General features: G+C 39.4%; 2 protein-coding genes across 2 annotated transcripts; one reads left to right on the forward strand and one right to left on the reverse strand.

Moving 5' to 3' along the window:
- Window positions 1-489: 489 nt before the first annotated feature.
- On the reverse strand, window positions 490-3,159 carry LOC310810472 (dynactin subunit 6). The gene is made up of 7 exons (XM_083678243.1): window positions 3,101-3,159; window positions 2,733-2,797; window positions 2,537-2,642; window positions 2,357-2,445; window positions 2,129-2,176; window positions 1,335-1,477; window positions 490-1,164 (listed from the first exon to the last, which is right to left on the reverse strand). The coding sequence occupies exons 1-7, from the start codon at window positions 3,136-3,138 to the stop codon at window positions 1,066-1,068; spliced, it is 588 nt and encodes a 195-aa protein (XP_083534369.1). The 5' UTR covers window positions 3,139-3,159; the 3' UTR covers window positions 490-1,065.
- A 2,301-nt stretch (window positions 3,160-5,460) lies between these two features.
- Window positions 5,461-23,625, forward strand: LOC310804024 (zeta-sarcoglycan-like; the record flags this gene model as incomplete). Its single annotated transcript, XM_083669083.1, has 8 exons — window positions 5,461-5,499; window positions 13,850-14,044; window positions 15,370-15,471; window positions 18,158-18,245; window positions 18,987-19,109; window positions 19,259-19,331; window positions 23,021-23,144; window positions 23,434-23,625. The coding sequence occupies 8 exons, from the start codon at window positions 5,461-5,463 to the stop codon at window positions 23,623-23,625; spliced, it is 936 nt and encodes a 311-aa protein (XP_083525209.1).
- Window positions 23,626-25,442: the final 1,817 nt, after the last annotated feature.

Raw genomic sequence — 25,442 nt, forward strand, 5'->3', positions numbered from 1 at the left:
GCACCACACAGAGAGCTCTGAGGGACAGCATTGTTCATTCCTGCTCTGCAGTAAGATGGCAGCGGCCACACCCTGCTTATTACAGTACAACACTCTCTGTGTGTGGAGCTCCCACTGTGCCAGTCTATAGTGCACGGCTCCATTCTGGCTACCCTGATGGGAAGTACCATACCAGGCTAGCAACCCTGGCCTTAGAAGCTCATGCCCCGCGGGCACTGTGTCTCTCACTCCTAGTCTCGTTGGTCCAGTATACAGTATATCCATCTTTTTCTGTATTTGCGCTTAAATTAGTAATGGATGTAGATGGATAAACTGTTTGGAGTCTTGAAAATACTATCTGGACTACATAACAAAATAATACACTGAGCAAACAATTAATAATGTGTGGCCAGTCATGCCCAACTGTGTTATCTGTTACTGTCATGGAAGGTATGAGGTTTCTCTCTAGTGCCCCCCTCTGCATTTTTCACAAATTGCCAGTCAAAGTAGTCAAATAGTATATGTAGTGCATTTATTTGGTCATATACTACCGTTCTAACCATTCATCTCATAGAAAAACAACTTAAAACAGGCTTTATCTTAAATGTTATTTAAGATAAATGTCAATGTCAAATTCAATGGCTGATACAACAATTAAACCACACAAAGCATTCTAATTCTGAGCAACCAAAGACGAAAAAATATCAGCATACATAAACAACATCAAGGGTGAATCTCAATATTTGACTGAAAATGTATATTAATAAAATAACATTTGGAGGGAAAAAAAGAAAAAACACCAGAATAAAGAAATAACAATACGCTTACAATTTGCTAAAAATGCAATACATACAATATCTGAGAGTGCTGATATAGCCTGTTTCTTATGCAGGGGAGGATGTAAAGCTAGGAATGTGCTCTTATGCCACTATGTTGTCCTACAGGGAGAGTAGAAAACAACCGCCTAAAAGCAGGTTCAGCAAGTATAGTTTTTAAATCTTCATTAGTTGAGGTCATGTGAGGGGGAGGGAATGCCGATCCAAGATCCATACTTCTGGATGGCAGCCATCTCAGGTCAGTCTTAAACTAGTTCCTGACAGGGGTGGAGTTTCCTTTGACAGTCTTCTTCATATGATGGTAGTTGGGCAGAATCTTCATGAGGAAATCTAGCTGGAGTGTCTGAGGCTGCACAAGGAAAATAAATCTAATGAACATCCAAAACATGAACCCCATTGAGATATTGAAATACTATCACCAAGTGTGTAAGGTTATTTTGCTAGTGGGCTAAAGCTCTTGGAATACCCACTATTTTCTTTAGAATGAGGAGATAAGTGAAATTCATTCTGGAGACTAACCTGTGGCCTTTCAGTCTGCACACGCCTCATGCAGTTTGACCCATAGATGACCGTGTTCTCTGGAATTACTTCACATGTATTCACCTGGCAACACGCTCCAACGATACAGCCACTGGTGAGGATGACGTTCCTACCCAGGTCAGCTGGGAACACAGAGCCAGGGTTGAACATCAAACACAAATAAATAATTGAGAGGTTCTTGTGGCAGAATTTTACTCAAAAATGAAAGTTGGAGGGTATATACAGGGCCCTCCGTAAATAGTGGAAAAAAATTTCTGCTTTTGGCTCCATACTCCAAAGGTTTGGATTTGAAATCAAACAATTAGTATGAAGTAAAAGTATAGATTCTCAGCTTTTATTTGATGGTATTTGTGTACATATTGGTTTCACCATTTAGAAATGACAACACTTTCATACATAGTCGCCCTATTTTTAGCAGTTACATCATCAATGAAGACAAGTAAGCCAGTTCTAGTGGCAGCTCAGCATGCCACCTCTTATTACCTTTGGTGCCCTGAAATAGGTGGCTTATGTATACAAAAGTGGTGTCATTTCTAGATGGTGAAACCAATATGTACACAAATACCATCAAATAAAAGCTGAGAATCTCTACTTTAATCTCATAGCCATTGTTCACTTTTTACAAACATTTGGAGTATAAAGTCAAAAGAAGAAAAACTGCTTTACTGTCCAATTACTTACGGAGGGCATTGTATAACTGTAAATTTGCACAGACATCTTGCATGTTGAAACATCATTGTTGAAACTTATTTTTTTGCAGTCAAATACCATACCTTTAGACTCAATGACATTGTTGTCACCAATCTTCAAAGCTTGTGATACTTGAGTTGGTTAAGGTTTTAACATTTAACACAATCTCTTCTGTAATAGCAAAATGACATCAACATCAATTCAACAATACTTGTAGTTTATGTTCCTCTAAAATAGCACAACATCATGCTGAGCATGAAGCCTAATCTACAATAACCCATAACTGTAATCACAAGCAAATAGAAGGATACCACAGCCAACTTCAAACACATTGTTGATTCCAATCGTCATGGTCTTGGGTTCAACTCCTTCAGTGTCAGGCATGATGTTTTCTGGATAACTAAAGTTTAATGCAAACATATAGAGACAATCACTGCGTTGATATTAATGTGGATGTGCATGGACAGCTAAATACAGCAGTTGTGCCATACCTGTTAATGATAAGTGCCTGTTCCTCAATCAGATTGCCCTCGCCAATGACAATAGGACCTGCCTCTGCAATGATACGTGCTTTGGGGTGGACTACTGTTCTTGGTCCTGTCAGACGAAAAAATGTGTTTAACCAAACAACCCTATTGCACTACAACACTGGTTAGATAGACCTATTCTGTGCAAATGAAATGTTACCAATAGTCACATCTCCTCTGATTTCACTTTCCACACACACAACTGCTCCAGCTGCAACTTTGGCACTGCAAGAAATACAACGGAATTGTGATTATTACTATTACTATTGGTCATGTTTAAATCAACAATGATAGCTTATGTCATCAGTAGCCGACTGTCATAGAGAAGTTATTGTGAAAAAAGATGATGTGATGATGGGTGTTGCCACTGGTGGAGCTAGCTAGCTAACTAGCTAGCAAGTATGGCTACTTCTGGCTAGAAATGAAAATAGCAGCTTATAATTGGATAACAAACAATATAAATTGTAGCAGCATTATCCAGAATGATTTAGGTATAACCTGTTGAAAACACTTTGTAGCGAAATGTACCTTTTCTGTATCATCTGTTTAGTGTTTTGGTCCGCCATCCTGCAGCAGCGATCAGTCGTCACTTGATTATAATTCCTGAAAAAAGTAGGCGCAATTGATTGTTGATGTCTGGAACAACGAGACTGTAACACTAGTGCCCTCTGCTGTAGAGGTACTGGTAGTGCAAAAATGAACTATTCTCTGCCTCTATCTCGATGCTTTCCTTGTAGACTTTCTTTAATATCCTGCTATCTGCAGTGATGTGCAAGAACTGGACTGAAAAAAAAAAAGATAATTACCGTTAAGCATCCACCACACTACTTTTGCTTATCCTGAGTTTTCAGATTGAAAAAAAATCTAAAAGGAGACAATGGAGACAGGCAGATTGGGAAATGACTGTACAATAGCTGAGAAAGTCATGGGATATAGTATATACGGACTATGATTAATTAATCAAAAAGAAATGTGTTGCAACTTAATAGGGGTTTGTTCATTAATTAGCAGTGTCCAAATAGTTCATCAGGCACTTTTGCTGCAGTGTCCCATTTCTCCTACAGAGTGCACTCTCCACCATTGTTGAAATGTAACTACAGTTGAGCTAGATCTTAAGACTGTACAGTATTGGACTTGAAAGAACACTAGACGTAAACAAGATCACATGAAGCAGAGCCACTGTATTAATTATTTTAATCTACATAGAGCATTGGGATAAAATGTTCAAATGTAGCTTGGCTCAAATTGACAAAAGCATTGTTCTGGCGGGTTAACCTACCCCCTTAACACTAACTCTAACTCCAGCTCTAACTCTAGCCCTAACCCTAATTTCAATCCTAGCTCCCCCGATCTGGAAGATTTAGGAGGGGATGTCACATGTAGTCTATTCCGCATTACACACAAAAAGTAGCCGAATGATATCATCTTAAAATAGAACTGCACTGTTGTATAAACTTTTCAGATGCACTGTCAGTGTATATGTCAAATAAGAAATACATTTCATCATCTACCTTTAAAATGCATGATGACATCCTATACCGCTCGTCTGTAGGCTAGTAATTGGGTTGTGTCAGCAATTATGGTTTTCGTGCTATTTTACAGTGCGTAATTGGAACACAGAAATAGTGTTAAATATCTAATAATTGTCACACCACTATATTGGCCACCCCGCTAAGAAATCGTGTTTCAGCAAAGATAGTTATAAACTGCATTCGATGTCCCGGCGATTCCATCATGATTACGCACACTACGCACGTCCACTTTTTTAGTTAAAGACTTGAAACGTGGTATAGTGCAATAAGTCGGTCTATGGTCCACTCGAATGATGGAGCCCCATCTGTTCCTATATTTCAAATAGGCTACTGGTGGTCACAGACCGTTCCCATCCGATCTGATGCTTACAAATTCCGTTTACCTAATTGCTGATAACTTTCACCAGCTTTGGAGGTAGCAGTATATTCGTGATCCAGACCATCTTAGAAATGATGCCGCTGGAAAAAAAAATGAAAAAAATGCATTCAAATCGCTGGTTTCAGTGTGCGTTATTTTGGTGACCAGTAGTTGGCGATCTTATCGTTACATGCCATAAAAAGTAGGTTTTATATAGATTAATAGCAGCGACTGATTGCGATTTCCCCCCGCCATCACTTCTAAGACCCTCTGGATCACCAATATAACTCAAAAGCTGGTGAAAGTTATCTACAATAGGTAAGAGGACTTTGTCATCATCTGATCGCAGGGTAACAGTCTGTGACCAAAGTAAGTGAATGAACGATACGACGGGAACAATTGGGGCTAAGAGAACACACGAGAGCACTTATTTTGTGATGTAGGCATGAGCGATGGATAAGGAGGGGATTTCCGGGCTGACAAAATCGAACGGTTCCTTTCAACTCTCCACAACATTCTAGGGAGAAGATGCTGGTTTGACCTACAAGATCTGACTGCACAATGAAAATATTGGTATTTCTAAGCAATACGTCGCTTAGGGTACACATTTTTTTGCATCTCATTGCAGACCGTGAGGTGCCCTCTAATTAGAAATGAACGCGATAATTTGAGACATAGTGGATAGCCTACCTATTTTCGTTATGATTCAATCCCGCTATTAATGCCTACTGAAGATGACACATGTCATACCGATGTGATGCCGCGTTGACAGATGGTATATGCTACGAAATTGAGAAGAAATTAGTTTTGACGATGAAGTTCAAGTCAAGCAGTGTTTTATTTTGATCCCAGAGTATGCCTATTCTGCAAGAATGAGAATTGCAACTGGCCCACAGAGATTACAGTTGCGCGCGATGCACTGCAATTCAAGTTATCTTTAAAAAAAACAAATAAAAAAAATCTCACTCTCTATATATATATCTATATATTGTACAGCCATGGACCAATCAACGTCATTGAACATCGAGGGTCTAAAGGTAAGTGAGATCAAAGTTAAATTGTTGAACCTGTTGCTTCATTAATTATCCATACTCTAATCTAAAACTTCAAAATCTAGTTAAATTTCTTCATTTATGCTACTTATTAAAAGTTTAATTAGCTACAATGTGTACCAGTAATATAGGCTGCATTATGGCCTCTGCATGAATGTTCGGTAAAGATGTTGGTTACTTGGTTATTCAATGCACGGGGCTATTATGCAACAGGCCAGTTAGAGCATTCATAGGAGCAATAAACTTGCATCTGACATGTCTTTGATCTCACGGGCGACTTAGTAAATAACATCTAGTGCTCCATCAGTCCACTGAGTTAGCTCTAACTTTACATTGTCAAATCAGGATTTTCTAAAATCAATTACTCTTTAATGTAATCATGTCATTCGGAAATAGCTGTCATCGGCCCTATTGTAAATGTGTCTGAAAGCACTGACTCAGAAAAGTGCCCTGAACATGGTTTCAGAAATATTCTTGTAGTCTACTTCTGCACTTCTAGTTACACTTCTACAGTATGACCCACAGTTACATAGCAACTAAAGCCAATATCATTTGCTGCTTCACCTATGTTACAAATAACATTAAACCTATGAAATCTTATGAATTGTTGAATAGCTTAGCAATGATAATCTCTCAAGTAATCAATCGATCACATTTATTTGTAAAGTGCTTTTCTAGGGTCTTGTCAAAAGACAAGTGCTTAACAGTGTAACATATTCTGACTCAACAGTGTAAGGTTCTGTAACATTCTTTTTCTTATTTCAGGAGAGATGGTTTTGTATCTTTAAAATTATGTTAAATGATGTTTTATGACTACTGTATAGTTTGTTCCCAGTCCTTTGCCTCACACAGTCTTACACAGTCATGATTATTAGCTTTTGGTCATTGACAACATTCCTTCATTGATGCTTCTTCAGTCTTCAGTTGATGAATGTAAATGTCCTCCATCGGTGCCATCCAAAATGGTCTTGTTAGCTCTCTAAGGATTTGCAGGGATTAGATGGAAACCAGTGTACTGTGGGTGAGAGTCTGCCTGTTTACCTCAGTAATTTGTCATGTCTTCCTTTTTCCAATACTGCAAAGGCAGAGAGGGAAACCAACCTCCTGAGCAACAGCTAGCCAGCCATCAGAGAACTGGTGTCAACAAATGCTGCAAAGCTCTTAGTCACACTCAGTCAGATGAGATTCTAGGATCCGAGAATCAAGACATTTTTCAATTAAAGCACTTATGTTTATTTAATTAATGAAAGATAAACAGGTGGTGATAAGCATAGTATACTGAACTCTTTGAAACTCACTTGCTTGTTCTTGAACATTAGTAGGTATTTTCATGAGTCTATTGTGGAAGACTAACTTGAAGCATAATATCTGACAGAAATAAGCAAATGAGAAAACTCCCCCAAGCAGAAAGAGACAACAACTTCACTCTCCCTTCTCAAGATGAAGCTTTTTGGTATGTTCTGATTGAACAATAGTGACCTTTCTCAGCGGTGACCTCCTCAGAAACCTTTCATCTCCTTCTAACCCATGTTCAAGTTATCTCTTTGCTGTCCTGAAAAGACGAATTGAGTCTTTTGAAGTGCATAGCCATCTACAGCCAAGGAAATGGCACAGAGAAAAAGAAAAAAAAAGGTTCAAAGCATTTAAATGTTATTGTCATTCTGGAAAACACAATGTGATTTCATATTAGTTTACCAACTGTAGTCAATAGCAACTCCTTTCAGTTGTTTGATTGTTACATCAATAGTTATTTTAATTCTGAGGTAACCACCCCCACAACTTTGGATTTAGCATGACCACCACAGAATTAAAATAACTGGCAGTTACATTTGCCAAGACCTACCCCTTAGTTTTCAAAAACTCAAGACCTGCCTACCACCCACACTGGACCCCTTTCAATTCGCCTACCGGCAGAACAAGAGTACAGAGGATGCCATTTCAACGGCACTTCACTCCGCCCTGTCCCACCTCGACAAGACTAACTCTTATGTGAGAATGCTGTTTATTGACTTCAGTTCAGCATTCAACACCATCATCCCCTCCAAACTGATCTCCAAACTCAGGCAACTGGGCATCAACTCCTCCCTCTGCAACTGGATTCTGGACTTCCTAACCAACAGGCCGCAGTCTGTTAGGCTTCACAACCACACCTCCTCAACCCTCACCCTGAACACCGGCGTTCCACAAGGCTGTGTGCTGAGCCCCCTCCTTTACTCCCTCTTCACCTACGACTGCACACCTGTACATGGCTCAAACACCATTGTTAAGTTTGCAGACGACACAACGGTGATTGGTCTCATCAGCAACAACGATGAGTCGGCCTACAGGGAGGAGGTCCAGCACCTAACAGTGTGGTGCAACGAAAATAACCTGGCTCTCAACACCAGGAAGACCAAAGAGCTCATTGTGGACTTCAGGAAGTCTAAAGCTGGCGCACACACCCCCATCCTCATCAACGGGACTGAGGTGGAGCGAGTCACCAGCTTCAAGTTTCTGGGTGTCCACATCTCTGAGGACCTCTCCTGGACCCTCAACACCTCCACCCTGATAAAGAAGGCTCACCAGCGTCTCTTCTTCCTGAGGAGACTAAAGAAGGTACATCTGTCTCCTCAGATCCTGGTGAACTTCTACCGCTGCACCATCGAGAGTATCCTTACCAACTGTGTCACAGTATGGTATGGCAACTGCTCGGCATCTGACCAGAAAGCACTGCAGAGGGTGGTGAAAACTGGCCAACGCATCACCGGTTCCTCACTCCCCTCCATCGAAGCTGTCCAGGGCAAACGGTGCTTGCGTAAGGCACGCAGCGTCAAGGACATTTCTCACCCCAACCACAGACTTTTCACCCCACTCCCCTCCGGGAGGCGCTACAGGTCTCTCCGCACCCGAACCAGCAGGTTCAGAGGCAGCTTCTTCCCTGCGGCTGTCACCCTGCTGAACTCGAACACTGCACCTACCTGACAACCTACTACCCCTGCAACCCCTGCAACCCCCCCCCCCCCCCCACCCGGACAATTGCACTATCACTCCCCTCCCCTGCTCTTACTCAATACCACTGCTCTTCTGTACATATCTGTCCATACTGTTCATACTGTTCATAATGCACATATCTTTATATTTGTCTTAATACTACTGTTAATACTCTGCACATACTGTACATACCTGTTTATACTGTTCATACGGCATTCCATATTTATATTTATTCTGCTATCTACCTCATGTTACTGTTAATACATATATATACTGCTAGACTGCATTACTATACAGTTCATATGCTGCTACACTGTTCATACTGTAACTTATTTACTCTGCTATAATGCTAATGCTTACTCATATACTGCTTACACTGCACTACTTATATTATACTGCACTACTTACTGCTCATATATTGCACTACCTGTAAATACTGTTCATTGCACTTTCTGCTATTTTGCACTTCTGGTTAGACGCTAACTGCATTTCGTTGTCTCTGTACTTGTACTCTGCACAATGACAATAAAGTTGAATCTAATCTAATCTAGGGGCTCACTGTGAGCGGAAACAGAGATCGAGGGGTGCTGCTTTAAATACATTCGAAGATTTGTCCAATCAAATATCAAAGGGAATAACAGGTTTTTATGTATATCCTCTGCTCTGATTATGTCTCTCCACTTTCCCCGTTGGTGATGTGCACATTCAGAGAGAAGGCAGGATAGAAACTGAGAGCATCTAGTCATTAGAGGCTGAGGAGGCCCAGTGGGAAGCCCCTGGCACTGCAGAGAGGGGGAGCCAGAGCCCATTCAGCTGATTAATATCATCAGGCATTAATAACCTCTCTTTTTCTTTCATTAGATGCTTCTCCGCGGCGTTTTGCTGCCTTTGCAGCATGTCCCGTTTGATCAAAACAGCATGTATACTATCACTCTCCTGGCTAATTGGTGGAGATGAGCTTTGCTGTCAGAGGGAAGGGACTGCTGGGTAATTACTAACCTGGCTCATTCTGTCTTCAATGTAGGTTCTCAATGCTCAAAGGACACCCCTGTATCATGAACTGCACCATCTTATCTCTGCAAACATTGACTTTAGGGATTGATAGAGATGTAATGTAGGAGAAGATGTGGCATAAGACCTGGATTTGCTAGCACATACGATCCTATCATGATTCATACCATAGTGAGTACAGAGGCATACTCTAGCTTGAACTCACATGTGACTGTATAGTAAGTACTAAATAGAAAGTTCATGTAATCAAGAATTGACTGCAGACAGGTGGTAAACTGGTGGTAAACTGTTCATAGCCTGGCAGACAATGACGTCAGTTTAAAAGCATCTCAGTAATTTATGCCTACAAAAAAAAAAACAAGCCTTGAAACATGAATAATGATGTTTCACACAATGACTACATGGATCATGTTTTAAGCGGGTGCACCAGCACCAGCTATGATGACAGATTGACGAAGCACCATCACTGCACACTGTGCTCTTCTCCATTTGCTCTGTGAATGGCCAAGCTTCAGGAGGCGTGACTCAGCTAGGGTAATGTATGCATTCAACTCTGCTAAGAAATCACAGGATCCACCAGCAGTGGAAACAGTGGGTTGCCAGAGAAATTAAAGGGGCAGAAGAGTAGAGTTTCCCCTAGCAACAGAGGATTCAAAATAGACCATGGAGTTGTCCTGCTCTAGCATGACTATATGCTGAAGACAGAAGTTTATGAGAAGTTTAAGAGAGAAATATGAGTATGTACATACCTTTCATCATTATAAATGTCATTCCAAAGCAGGCCTACACTCTACCTCCTGCGAGGTGCTTGTTAGTATACATACGATATTAGTTGGTATTTAGAGCCAGTCGCAGTAATGTGTCATCACATTTCTTTCTTTCAATAATGCACAAGGGTGACAATGGCATTGTATATCTCACAAAGACTGTGTTCAAGTTTTGAGGAGCAAAAGTGGTCTAATCACCGAATCTACTGTGTGACTCAGGCACTGCCCCTCTAGTTGTTCCTAGCCTGTGTGCACTCACACCCATCCCTCATATTCGTCTTCTCTGTGAACTGTATCGGTGGCATAATTGGACTCAGTGACATTTCTAGGCCAGCGATATGGGTCATTTGTATTGCAAAGCAAAGTCACAACTCCCATTTGTGATACATCTGTCACCACTGCGAGAGGAACACATGACACAAACTGTCATTCTAAGGAGGAACCAGCTAAGGTCAAAATAGTGGAATAATCTAGACTGTATGCAAATCTGTGTGCAAGAGCTAGCTAAAGGTGCACACTATGTTGAAGTTAATATGTTGTCTCGTTTTTTGCTGTTACTGCTGTGAAAAACAGAGATCCCAGCTCTCTGGTTCTCCATCCACATTCATATGGCTGCAGCATAGAGTTATATGTTGGTTGTCTTTCTGCAAATACTTACTGTAGGTCTCATCACTATGAGGGGTCTCAATGAAATCAAGAGAACCATGTATGCCTATGTTTGGACCCAGCTCTGGATCTTGATCGGATGATAAACATATTTGCCATAAGTTTGTGCCCTGTATATTTGCATTATGTAATGTCAAGGAGTAATGACTAGGCTTCTAACTATCTATTTATAATAGGATGATTTAAGAGCAGCATACACACTAGATATTAAAGTTGCCACTTGTAGAAGTATGTAAGTATCTTAAAAGCAGCACAATTAGTTGTAAGACCTCTCTTGTGGGTGTAGAGAATATGGAGAGAGGATGAGAGAGTATGGGATCCTGATTTTTAGATATGCATGCACAACTATTTTACATAAATATTCCTCTGAGGGCAATGAAGGAGTTGAGTGAATATATCAGTTATGCATGCCTTTCTCAAGCCAGGGTTAGACCGTTTGTGGAACTATGGTACGGCATCTCTATTCTAAATCCAAAACCATCAAGGTATTTAAGCTTGGTTTGTTGGGTTTCATCTGATGATTTCTGAGGTGAGTGAGAGGATGGGAGTTTAGAATGAATTCATCAACAGACACTGAGTCTGTGTCCATTGTTCAGCTAGCCTTGCAGCCTGTGATAGTGAGTTACGCCCTGTCAACCAACAGTCACGAGTGGCTGGAGAACAGTACATGCTGACTCTGGCCTGAACAACCACACTTGTCATCTGCCTTTCTCATCTTTGATCAGGACTATCAAGTTATAGGCTCCAATGCTGCACCACTGACTACTTGCCTGTCATACCCAAGTACTGGAAGAGTCTTTGCCCATTCTCAAACCTGATTGAATCTTGGCATTGGCTTTAGCATAAAGAATTTATCTAAAAGCAAGCAGATGGCTACCCCTAAATTAACATTAGTATTGAGTTGGCAGTAGGAAAACTGGCCTCTTAATTTGTTTATCACTAAGTAATTAAACATGTGAAGAATGCCCTTCTGCCGAGGTTAGAACGGACTAGCCTTGGTCTGACTTGATTTAATACTGCCTCTGGGTGTGAGTGTGTGTGTTTAATACTGCCTCTGGGTGTGAGTGTGTGTGTTTAATACTGCCTCTGGGTGTGAGTGTGTGTGTTTGCTAGTCACATACTGCAGTTCCATGATAACTTGAAGACATATAATTAGTGAAAACAGAATGTTAAATATGTTCCTGTTTAAATGCCCACATTAGTCATTTTGACATTTTATTTTAGCTGACATATGACATCCTGGGGCTGCACAATGGTATTGCACAGTGATTCAAGTAAAAAATGTAGGTCAAAGTATGTGTATTTTGGGCGGTAAATTCCTCCTAGAATGATTTTCCACATGCAGTCACATATTTTCTTTAATATTTAGCTATATGTGACATGGCTAGCCTGTTTGTAAAGTTAGCACCCAGAGTAAAATATAAAATTCCGAAACCCCTTCACTGGCGACTGAGTCAACTGCAAAAATTGGCTGGCATGGGCCTTTAAAGGTTGATAGGCACTAACATTCATAATGCTGTCAATGCTGGTGGACAAAAGAGCAGGTACCAACACCGGAAGCTGTCATTCAGGCTGTGTTTGAAAACTCATACTGCCTACTGTTTACTTAAAGTATCTACTGCATACTAACCATACAACATTTATTTAGAGCCTACAGTTTAGTAAAATATATGCAGTTAGCAACAAATGTCAACAACCTACACCTCATTCATACTGAGAAACTGTCATCTGAAGCTCAACCATGTTGTTCATGGTAATTGGTTCAATTTCACTACTGGCGGAAATCGGAAAGGTCTTCCTGAATAGTGTGAAGTGATTTCATACTACATGGAAAGGCAAATCTAATATTACATCTTGGCATTTTAATAAGTAAATAATACGGCCGGCATTCTCAAATAAAAATAATAAAAATAATAATTTAATACATAATCAGCATGGTCACTGTGGATGCATTTACAGCACAGAGTATTACCTGGCATTTTATACATACTCAATTTTGGTACATTTTGTGTACTGCAAAACGTTCTAATCTTGCGTACTGAAACGTCTACTAAATAGGTGTCAGTATGATAATTTGGACACAGTCTCACTCTTACATTCTCTGTGAACACAGGGAGCTGGTTCGATAATAATCAACATTTGATTAGAATTGAAAACAAATCTGACGCAGCAACATCTGGTTATTAAATCCTAACAAACGACCTTTAGGGATGATTGTTTGCACATGAGTATGACATTCAGAAATGTCAATTGCAACACTTGCCAGCCTTTTCTGCTTTATGGGTTATGTTTGTTTAACAATGTCATGTCATTTTGCTTTCTAAAACCTGCAATTTAAAACTTTGTATTCATTTAAATGAAAAGAAAATGTCTATCTTTTAAGAGTTACATGTCCATGTTATTAATGCCACTTTCAAGGCTCGTTTCCTTGTACAGTACAGAGGCTACATCTTACTTACAATCAATAACTTCTATGAAGGATCACTTCAAAGTCACTTCAATGTCCTCAGGAGAGATGATAATTTTTTCTGTGCATTGGCAGGGTAGACAACTTTTTGATGGAAGCTCAGATGTGGTTACTGTGTTAATAAACTCAAGACATCCAGAAAACCTTGTCTACTCCGGAGCTTGATGGATTACTCTAATAGCGGTTCAATTTGAGGAGCAAATAAAGCTACTGTACCTGATATCATCCTTAATAGCTCATGCCATTTACTATGCATGGACTTTTTCAGTCTGCCGGAACGTTTACATTTAAGGCATGGTAATAGGTTTTGTTTGATTAATGAACATTAGTGATTGCTTCTGTTAGCTTTATGTCACGTTATGCTAATGCTAATCTGTTATGAAGCGCAATGTCCTTCCAATTATCTTAATTTTTAGTGTTTCCTCTGATCAGGCCTTCTCTGGTTCTGTTCCAGATGACCCAGGAGCAGTACATATTGGCAGCCCAATCAATCCAACTCCAGCGGCCCGGGTGTGAGGCCTCCTATCCTGTGGGACTCTATGGATGGAGGAAGAGATGCCTCTACTTCTTCCTTCTGCTATTGCTGGTCATAATGATAGTAAATATGGCCTTAACTGTATGGATTATGAAGGCCATGAATTTCACAGTGGTGAGTACTGTTTATCATGTGTATATCCTTATACACTAGATGCCAGGAAACATTTGATGTAACAGTATTAATTTGTTTAGAATAATTGTATTTACGCCAGATTCACTGAAGCCTTCAATGAGCACTATTTTACAAGCTGCACTCTTTCCTAATTCCAGTAGATATTTCTAATATCCAGTAGAAAAATTGATACAGCAAATGTTCATCTTGAAACCAAACCAAACAAGCAGCTGCTGTGACATTTTCGGGGATAAAGCACACAATCCACCATTTTGTCAACAAACTCCTGACGACAGCACCCACTGTGACGGATTTGTCCCCAGCCTATCTTTATCACTGCTCCACTTCCTGGAAAACAATCAATCTCTGTCACCAGTAAAGACCTTATCTGTGATGTTGGTGTCGCTCCAGAAAATGTACTTCACTTCTCCCATCTCTCAAGACTTAGAGAGAGCCAATCTACAGCCCCACTGGCTTTATGAACGCTTGCTTCATAGTGGATTCAGATTCATTCTTTCTTAAAATAATACATTTGATGTGCTAGCATGCCTCTTTGTGATGCTGTGAAGCTGTGTACACGGTGCATGGTTCACTGGTCTGTGTTGTAGGCTAGATACAGAATGACAGCATATAGTCTGAGGCAGTATTTTTATTGACATTCATTATACTCTTATTAGGCATTCATAAAATATACATAACAACTTTCTATATTTCTGAATGAATAGTTGATACATGATACATATCACAAACATTGTCACAAAGCTGCTCTAAAATTCCAAGTGAATGCAGAGAATCTGCCAGCTTAGCGAAGCCTCAGCTACACCCTGTCACCCTGACAGTGTTCAGTGTGTGTGTGCTGCTGTCATCTCAGTGGGATCTACTACCCCTCTGCCCTGTCACCCTGACAGTGTTCAGTGTGTGTGCTGCTGTCACCTCAGTGGGATCTACTACCCCCCTGCCCTGTCACTCAGTGTCATCTGTGTGCCTGGCATACACAGCAGCTCAACTTGGTGTGGCACTGTAGACAGACTAGGGCAATTACTTGACAACAGACACATAAGAAAACCCAGGAGTTAAGGAAAGACAAGCAATTAGATTTGTTGTGACTTTTTAGTTAGAGCAATTGAGCAATGCCAATACAGCCATTCCACTTGGTGAAAAGGTCCAGTGGCACTCACTTGTATGTCTATATTTGCATTTACGCTGCATTAAGATTGTGCATTTCTGTTGAATTAAAATGGTGATACTGTAATTGATAAGGGGTGTCAATGTTATTTTCCTACGTACAGTATTCTACAATATTTATTAGTGTTGTATGTCTGTAGGACGGAATGGGAAATCTCCAGGTGAGCAGGGAAGGGATCCGTCTAGAGGGAATATCAGAATTTCTTCTGCCCCTCTATGTGAAGGACCTCCAGTCAAGAAGGGTAAGTTGTTCAGAATACTCACCACTGTCCTCAGTACTAAGGTGCATGTTAATTCTTGAATATGAGGCACTGCTGAATGAAATGCTTATTATCAACTGTGATGAAAGAAAATGTCTTATAACAATTGATAAGATTGTATAGGTTTCTTTTTTTTATTGATTTGATTCATTAACAACAAAGACATTCAAACATCTCTTCAAGGAACTGACTTGGAGGCCTTTTATGTGCAGCCTCAGTCGAGAGTACTTGTTTCTCCAAACGATTTTCTCTCCCTCTCCTCCTTCATTTCCTGTTCTCCAGCAGTACCATATCAGGGTCTCCCATCCGTAGGAGATGTATAATAGCATGCCTCTGTGCTGCTCACAGGCCACATACAACACACTGGAGATTACAGACGATTACAGGGGACCATAGTCCCCGCGGAATTTCCAATCAAGCCCACACAATAAATTCCCCCTGCTTCCCACTTCCCTTTGATGTTCAGTAGATTAACAAAGCTCCAGTACAAACTCTAAATGTTTCTCCTGCTCTGCCTCATTGACACTTTTCAGTGTTGTGATATAATATATGGAAAGTAATCTCAGGTCCTGAAAATAGATTTTCTTTTCAGCTTTGCCTGTGTAGGCAATGAAAATATTGTTGGCTTGATTTTGTTGAATACAGTGTTGATTTTGTTGGATACAGTGAATCATGTTGAATGTAGTAGTGGTAGTAAGTTGTCTTATTCCTTTCAGTTACATCCTACCATTTATTCAGTGTTATTTGTATGTGCTAGACATTGAATATGGAACATTTAAATGTTATTGGATGCTGAAAACATGGATATGACTAAATACTGCAGAATCAATTGAGTGCATTGGGATTTCATTTGGTCTACAAAACACTTGTGCAATAACACCCAAAGACATTTTCACAGTGTTGTTTTACAGATAGGCTATACAAGGGCACTCTTATCTGCTCTCGCCAGAGATCTTTGCAGGAGAGAGTGTAGAGAATCTCTGAAAGGGTCATTCAATATGTCTCACCTGAGGAAATATGTCAAGCACTGAGAGAGGTTATGGTCACTCACTGAGTTCTACAGATAAATTGCATAGTTTAGTCATGCTACAGTATTTTTTTTTTATTTTTTTTTTGCATTTTCTTTCAGATACGTACCATTGATCGATAAGATATAACCAGAGACAGCAATTATGGTGGAGATGCTTTACCATTGTACTGAGCATAGATAACTAGAGAGCTGGTATAAGCCGGTATCAGAAGTTACTTATGACAACACAGGTGTTCAAATTAAGCCTAACCTGAATATTGAATAATCCCATTATTCCACAATCCTCAGTGAAGTGTAAATACAGAAAGAGATCAAGATTAAAGGTTGAAACGTCATCTTGATTTGAAATAAATTGTGTAATTTGAATGATATTAGGCTATAGAACTCGCATGAAGGGATAACGTTAATTCAAAACTGTGTGCTGTGGCTACTGTCTCTGGAGATGTTACTGACTGGTCTAAAAATAGCACTAGAAGAAGCAGGTGTGATTCATTAGACTAAAATCTCTCCCTCATGGAGGCTTTACTCTTAATATGCATTACTAAAGACCAATGTAACAGCCTATTATGGACTGAAGCAGAATCCTGCTGAGTATAATGACTTTTCTCAATTGATTGTATTCATTACTGATAAAATCTCTCAAAACAAGCTAGTGACTAAATATGGATACAGGATAGTGTTTCCTAATCGTAACCCAAAACCTTGGGACATATCACTCCATTATTTATGTTTTTGTTATCATTGGAGTAACAACTGCTGTATACTGTAGCTTGGAAATACGTTAAAAAAGTAATGTTGATATCATGGAATGTCATTCTGCCATATCTATAGCTTCATATATGGTGCTAGTTCAATTTCCCCAGCCCAATTCAATTTCCCCAGCCTCAGTTTACCCAAAAATGTGTCAGGTTCAGGCTGTTGGCTGGAAATTATTTTACAGATTGGGCCTTTATGGGAAATGGGTGACATGGTGTATTTCTTTACTATACACCAACGCTGTGCTTTGTAGAATACGCTTCCATGCTCTTACCTTTTGGCTGTGAGTTTACTCATTTTATGCAGGACATCACCTTTCGCATTGCCTCAGCCTTGGTAATTTGTCAGTCTGGCCACCGCACTGTAGTCACAACACGCTCCATTTACAATATGTGCGTTTACTCTCATCTTCATTTGACCTTCGGTAAGAGCCACAATGACTAGATGTTTTCATGAGATCACAAAGCATCATTCAGGAGTGCTACTGCGAGGTTTGGCCCTGTAGGATACCGCTTTAAACATGTAAACTCTTTCAAACGATACTTGAAATGTTCTTATTGAATCAAAACTTTAAATCAACTCATCTCTCGCTAGGTCCCGTCAGTTCATGATAAGCATTTAATGTCAGAACAGAACAAGCTTTGAATGAGAACTAGCCTGGCTAGGTTGGATAGACATGGTTGAGTAGACATAATCAAATCACATGTTATTTGACTTCTTTAGTAATGCCATGTATTGTATTTGATCAGGGTAATGAAACTTAATAGTCTACTAATTAGAGGATAATTGAAGATTACATGTATTTTAATGTGTTTTGTTTTTTTCTCCTCCTCCGTCATTGTTCCTCTCCTGCCTCCCTTCCTCCTCTCATACTTTCCTCAGGATAGCCCGTTGGTCTTGCGGTCAGATAGGAACATAACCATAAATGCTAGAAATTACCAAGGCCAGCTCACAGGACAGCTAACAGTGGGTGAGTTCATGACTATATCAATGATCATTTTGATACATTTACCCTTATACTTTATACTTGGGTCTTTCAACAGCATCATTTTGACAAGACAAAGTTCAGATTAATATGGCTCTTACTGTAAATGGTCTTGATCAATCTCACTTTATTAATGACTTTAATTAAGTTTAGAGCAACAATTTATCTTTTACTCAACATTAATTTGCTTCCTTTGCCTGAGGAGTCACTGAAGTTTTCGAGACATTAACCTTTGAAGCACTTATTGAAAGGGCAATGTATTCTTATTATTATCATCACGTTAAACCATTAGTCAGAGCAAATTACCAAATTAATTTACATGATTAATGACCATTTGAAAGAAAATGACCTTCTTATTAACATTAATGGCTATTGATTTTTTTTCCAGCATAAGTTTTGGATTGATGATGATTTGACAAGACTTGTGATATGACACTTTTGTCATGCTTGACCTTCCCTTGCAAATTGGTGTCTGATTAGGTGGAAACGCCATTTTCGAAATCATGAACAAATTAAATGAAACTTGGCGAGAATATTTCAAATCTACAGTCACTGTTCCCCACTGTTATTTGGATTAATTGGAGATCTGTTGAGTATTTGAAATCTTATTGGCGCCTCTTGAAATTGGCATACAGTTGTTAAATATGACATGATACCTGGCATATACAGGAAAATACAAATATATTTTAAAACTCCAAAAGCCAACCAGTGCTTGTCCTACCACAGGATCGGAGGCAGTGGAGGCTCAGTGCCAGAGGTTTGAGGTGCGGAGCCAGGGTGGAGAGAGAGTGCTGTTCTCAGCTGATGAAGAGGAGGTCAACATAGGGACATATAAATTCACTGTTACAGGTAGGATGGGCTACAGAACCTCTGGCCATTTAAGGGTTAGGCGTAATATTTAGTCATATTTTAGATGTAATATTTAGATGATGTGTGAAACATATTTAGTCAAATGAAAGGAAATATTATTTATTATATTTGTCATGTACGAACTATAGGAGCAGAGGGAGCTGTCTTCGGACACTCTGTAGAGACGCCACACATCCAGGCAGAAGCCTCTCAAGACCTGAAGTAAGTTCAAACTTAAATGGACCCTATGGACATAAGGACTGACCCTCCATGAGATCAACATGATAGTATTAACATGTTTTGAAGCTATACAATGTTTACAAGCTTATATTTTGGGTCCTGCATTGGGTAAGACAGTTCAACTAAGTTAATGAGGCATTTATAAGTTATATTTTTCAATAATCAATGGTTGTATCCATTAATACATATAATTAATTTAAAAGTCCAGAAATTCATGTACTGTACCAATCCCAGATAAATCCCAAAATGTAACTAATTTGTTGTTCCACATGGCAATAAAGATGTGCATTAGATTAGGTTTTGTGTGAAAATGAGTTGGGTGAGATGCATATTAGACTAACATACTGCAGTTTTTGCTCTCCAACTACATTTTGCCTGAGGCAGTGGTCCTTGTCCATCTATTAACAAGCAATAATGAGTGTGTTTTGTGGTCCACCTTCATGGTTCTGCAGGGAGGACAGGGATCAAAGTTGGCAGAAAAACAGTGTTCTGGCAGCTAATTCCTCAGCAGTGAGAGGAATACTGATGAAGTTGCCCCAAAGCTAACACACACACACACACACACACACACACACACACACACACACACACACACACACACACACACACACACACACACACACACACACACACACACACATTTGTACTGATCTCCTAGGCTTCAAGGGTGTCCATCTGCAGTGTGGTCAATATTCTAAAGATGCAGAGAATTTGATGTATGAAATTAGACAATAGACAAGTGCAGTATAAGAAACAAACGCATTGTCAGACGTTGGTTATTTAGAAGAAACATTGTTGTTTGCATTGTTTGCATTAGTAAACTTGAACACTAACAGGTGTGTCAGTTGGATAAGGAAGGGTTATGGTTGTACCAGAGATTTGGAGGAGTGTGTGTCTGTGGTCACAGAAACAGTTGGTGAGGACCAGCTCTACCTGCCCTCTTTACAGGAAACAAACAGAAGACACACCTTCTGTTCAGGCATTACTGGGGACATCTGTTGGGATCTACCTCATCATCAATGACCAGTGTACTGTAGTTTCTAAATTGTATTGTCTCTTTCTCATTGAAGGCAGTGGTTATACTTTTAGGGTTACAGCAGAATTGATTACCTTTCTGTCATCTTTGTAGTGAATTTTTATCATTAATGGTCTAGAGCACAGGGTGCACACATTGACACTCCGAAGCAGATTTTAAGCCAAAGAGGCTTAAAAGTTTTTTTACATAATCCAAATACGTGACACACTGTCATACTTAATGTTTATGGAAATGTAAATGTATTTTTCTAAACAGTGCTTTAAAGTTGCCCATTTAAAATTCATTGAAAACATATTTTGGTTTAAAAAATAAAACTCAATTTGAAACGGTTATGAGTTATGAAAACACATTTTGCATTGATTTCCTCTCGCTCTTATCTCTTTGTGTAAACAAATTCCACAGCAGGAAAATGCATAATTGCATTAGCCTCTGTGTTGCTGAAGGTCAAAATCTGATGTTACAATTATGGCATGTTCATGAGCTGTTGCCTAGCAGACTGGAATAATGAGTAGGCCCACTCAAGAATGAATTAGACACTGTTACAGAGTCAACTCATCTCAAGATGTTTGAAGTCAACACAAGAACTAAGCTGATAACACAAACATTATCATATTGTTAAACAGCACAAGACTTCATTATGTCTACAAAGTGATTCATTTTGACAAAGACAAATGCAAAGAGAGAATACAATTTGACCTTTGTATAAACTGTACTTTATGCAGTTATGCAGCTACTACAGTAGTTGTTCTAACTCTTGTTTGATTGTCATCAATATCCGGCCATAAAACATATTAAGAATACAATTGGTCAGTTCAGAGTTTATGTGCAGAGGTAATTTAACTTAAAAGCAAAGCAAAGTGGTAATACAAGTGAACTCAAGGACACAGATGGTCAGTTGCAATGTGCTAACACTGGTGCCCGATAGATACAGTTAGGTCTGGAAATATTTGGACAGTGACACAATTTTCATAATTTTGGCTCTGTACGCCACCACAATGGATTTGAAATGAAACAATCGAGATGCAATTGAAGTGCAGACTTTAAGCTTTAATTCAAGGGGTTGAACAAAAATATTGTATAAAACATTTAGGAATTGCAACCATTTTTATACACAGTCCCCTATTTTTAGGGTCTCAAATGTAATTGGACAAATTAACATAATCATAAATAAAATGTTCATTTTTAATACTTTGTCAAGAATCCTTTGCAGGCAATGACTGCCTGAAGTCTGGAACCCATGGACATCACCAAATGCTGAGTTTCCTCCTTTGTGATGCTTTGCCAGGCCTTTACTGCAGCTGTCTTCAGTTGTTGTTTGTTCATGGGTCTTTCTGCCTTTAGTTTTGTCTTCAGCAAGTGAAATGCATGCTCGATCGGGTTGAGATCAGGTTCGGCTATTGCAGAATATTCCACTTCTTTGCCTTAAAAAACTCCTAGGTTGCTTTCGCAGTATATTTTGGGTCATTGTCCATCTGTATTGTGAAGCGCTGTCCAATCAACTTTGCTGAATTTGGCTGAATCTGAGCAGACAGTATATCCCTAAACACTTCAGAATTCATCCGGCTGCTTCTGTCTTCTGTCACATCATCAATAAACACTAGTGACCCAGTGCCATTTGAAGCCATGCATGCCCATGCTATCACACTGCCTCCACTGTGATTTACAGAAGATGTGGTATGATTCGGATCGAAGCCGTTCCAAGCCTTCTCCATACTTTTTTCTTCCCATCATTCTGGCACAGGTTGATCTTAGTTTCATCTGTCCAAAGAATGCTGTTCCAGAACTGGGCTGGCTTTTTTAGATGTTTTTTGGCAAAGATTAATCTGACCTTTGTATTCTTGAGGCTTATGAATGGTTTGCACCTTGTGGTGAACCCTCTGCATTTGCTCTTGTGAATTCTTCTCTTTATGGTAAACTTGACAAATAATGACATGTCTACCTCCTGGAGAGTGTTCTTCACTTGGCTGGATGTTGTGAAGGGGTTTTTCTTTACCATATGAAGGATCATCCACCACTGTTGGCTTCCGTGGACGTCCAGGCCTTTGTGTGTTGCAGAGCTAACCAGTGCGTTCTTTTTTTCTCCGAATGTACCAAACTGTTGATTTGACTACTCCTAATATTGCCGCTATCTGTTTTTGCAGCCTAAGGATGGCCTGTTTCACTTGCATTGAGAGCTCCTTTGACCGCATGTTGTGAGTTCACAGCAAAAGCTTCCAAATGCAAATGCCACACTTGGAATCAACTCAGACCTTTTACCTGCTTAATTGATAAAGAAATAACGAAGGAATAGCCCACAGCTTTTGAGTCAATTGTCAAATTACTTCTGGTCCCTTGTAAAAGAGGGGGCTACATATAAAAGAGCTGTAATTCCTAAACCCTTCCTCCAATTTGGTGAATACCCTCAAATTAAAGCTGAGAGTCTGCACTTTAAGCCCATATTCATATATAACTGTAACTTGAATATGTTTTGGTAAACAGCTAAAATAAAAAAAAGTTGTGTCAGAGTCCAAATATATATGGACCTAACTGTACATGTGTACAAAAGGATCATGACATCAACCAACCTCCCAGCCCAGTCAGTCCTTTTTATAATGAATACATAAATTCTTGCATTAAGTTGTGTTGTTATTGGTAGACTTGAGTCTCCGACGCGGACCCTAACCATGGAGGCTCCCAGAGGGGTGGAGGTCAGTGCAGCCAAGGGGCGACTGAAGGCTGTGTGTCGGAAAGACCTGCAGCTCCAGTCAACTGAAGGAGAGGTGAGGATGTCGTGCACAGCGTCTAAGAGCATTGATTGGCATATCATAGTCTGTCCAAATAAATATGTCCATTAGTGACATTATGGGAGAGAGAGTTGTCAAAATATTGTCATTCCATGGTCTGACTAATTAAGGTAAAAATGTTGTTGTCTTCAAACCGAACGCACTTGAAATGTACAATCCACATAGACTGCATTAGTGTCAATGTACCTGTAAGAAAATACTGTATTTTAAGCTAGCCAAATAATTCAGCAATTAGGCATCCATTTTGACTCTATTTTCTGATCAGATCTTTTTAGATGCAAACACAATCCGACTGGGAAGCCTTCCATTTGGCGTCTACACCCCATCCTCGGGCTCTGCTCCCCAGAAACAGACTGTGTACGAGCTGTGCGTGTGCCCGACCGGTAAGCTGTACCTTTCTCCTGCTGAGAGCCACTCCTCCTGCCATTCCATGAGCAACGTCTGCCTCTGGAGCTGATCTGAGAACAGAGCAGACGGGACGCCTCCACCTTAATGTCTGTTTCTGGAGCTGATCTGTGAACAGAGCAGATGGGGCTATTCTACCACTAAAGGCCTTGGTTGTGACACCCACTGCTGCTCCCTCAAATCAACCATCAGGAATAGCAAGAAAAAAAAAAATATATACTTGCAATTATCTTCCAGCACAGTAGAACCCAGAGGACAGCACAGTATTTTTTGTACTGTAATGGACACACAATGACAAAGATCTGACTCTATTCACGATAGAGATTAAGGACAAGATAACCGCAGGGGAGAAAACACAGGTGCCTTTGCTTTGAAGAGTGGAACATGTGATAACATGAAATCTTATTGAGTCAGTCAGTTTATATCTGGGAAGACAGTATGTATTTCAATTATTTTATTAAAAGCACAAATCTGCCATGTATTTTTTTTTATTTTATCCAAAAGTTCTTTTTAGAAAGTCTTGATTGTAGAATGCTTGATGGGAATTATTTTCCATATGTTTTTTTTCATAATTTCAACTAATGTTTTCTATGTTCCATAAACTGTACTTCAAACTGGAGTATGTTTTATAAAGATATTTGAAATGTCTCTGCTTAACACAACTATTCTGTCGTCTTGATATGAATGCATTTACTAACATACATAAGCACACACTTTGGATTATTTGTATACAGGCCCACAATATATTCTATCTGAAGATAATGTATAATAGAATTGCCAGATTTATTAATTATATCAGATTATGATCACATACATTTGTAAAAAAAAGGAAAAAAAGAAAATGCATGTAGACATATAGAGCCTATCTCCAGCATCTTCCAGTTGAAGTAATAGTTTGCACTTGGTCATTATCTATCTCTGTCTGTCACTCACCCAACCTATGTCTCCATTATTGATGTTGTTTGTTGATATAAACCTTGCAGACCACTGTGTCCATTTAGGAGCCCAGCTGATCCAATCCAGCCTGAACCTCAGGTAAAGTATGGAAAGCAGCCATGCATGGGTCTATCTGATAGAGAACTGCAGCACTTCGCTTCCTGATACACCATGTCTTCCACTGCCACCCTTCAGCAGAGACAGGAGGGCATGAGATTTATTTTTATAAGGTCCATGTCCAGCTTTCTAAAAAAGCTTTCCTCAAATTTGATCTGCTTGCAATGCCTCAACAGCTTAGGAGGCAAAATAGAAATGAATGCACATTACCCTAAACATGACAAACTGATGTGAATCAATGGAATTATGGAAATAGCCCTAAGTCAAACATAGCCATATCTGTTGTATTTGTTATCCTTTTTGTTAATTTAATTTTCTGTTACTGTGTATTGAACAAATTAAAGTGGGCAGTGATTGGATTATTGGACGACTGCCAAAATGGAGGTACATTCAGAACACAAAAGGAGATTGGATTTTTGTTTGGTGTAGAAGATATGCTGTTTGATGTGAGATTTCACAATTTTTCAAGTGAGAGGCTTGAAAGGTTGATTTTTTTGCAGATACTGGATCAAATGTTGCCTTTTATTTAACTCCATGTTTTTTAATTCAAATTGTTGAAAGGGATGCATAGTTCTCTTAGTTGGTTGGCAAATGTTTTTAGACAGTGCATTTTTAGAGCATTATGGCACTGCTCAATAGTATGCCTCTTTTTACTCACAGTTTGCAGAAAAATAACATCCAAAATGCATACAATTAAATACAATCAAATGGCTGCCAATCTATACATTTACAGAATATCAAAGCATAATAAATAACTCCCAAAAGAATGTGGTTTATTTTCAAGTACATTTAATTACATCACAGCTTGTTTCCAAG

This window comes from Argentina silus, assembly GCF_951799395.1.
Source record: "Argentina silus genome assembly, chromosome: 1".
NCBI classification, from domain to species: domain Eukaryota; kingdom Metazoa; phylum Chordata; class Actinopteri; order Argentiniformes; family Argentinidae; genus Argentina; species Argentina silus.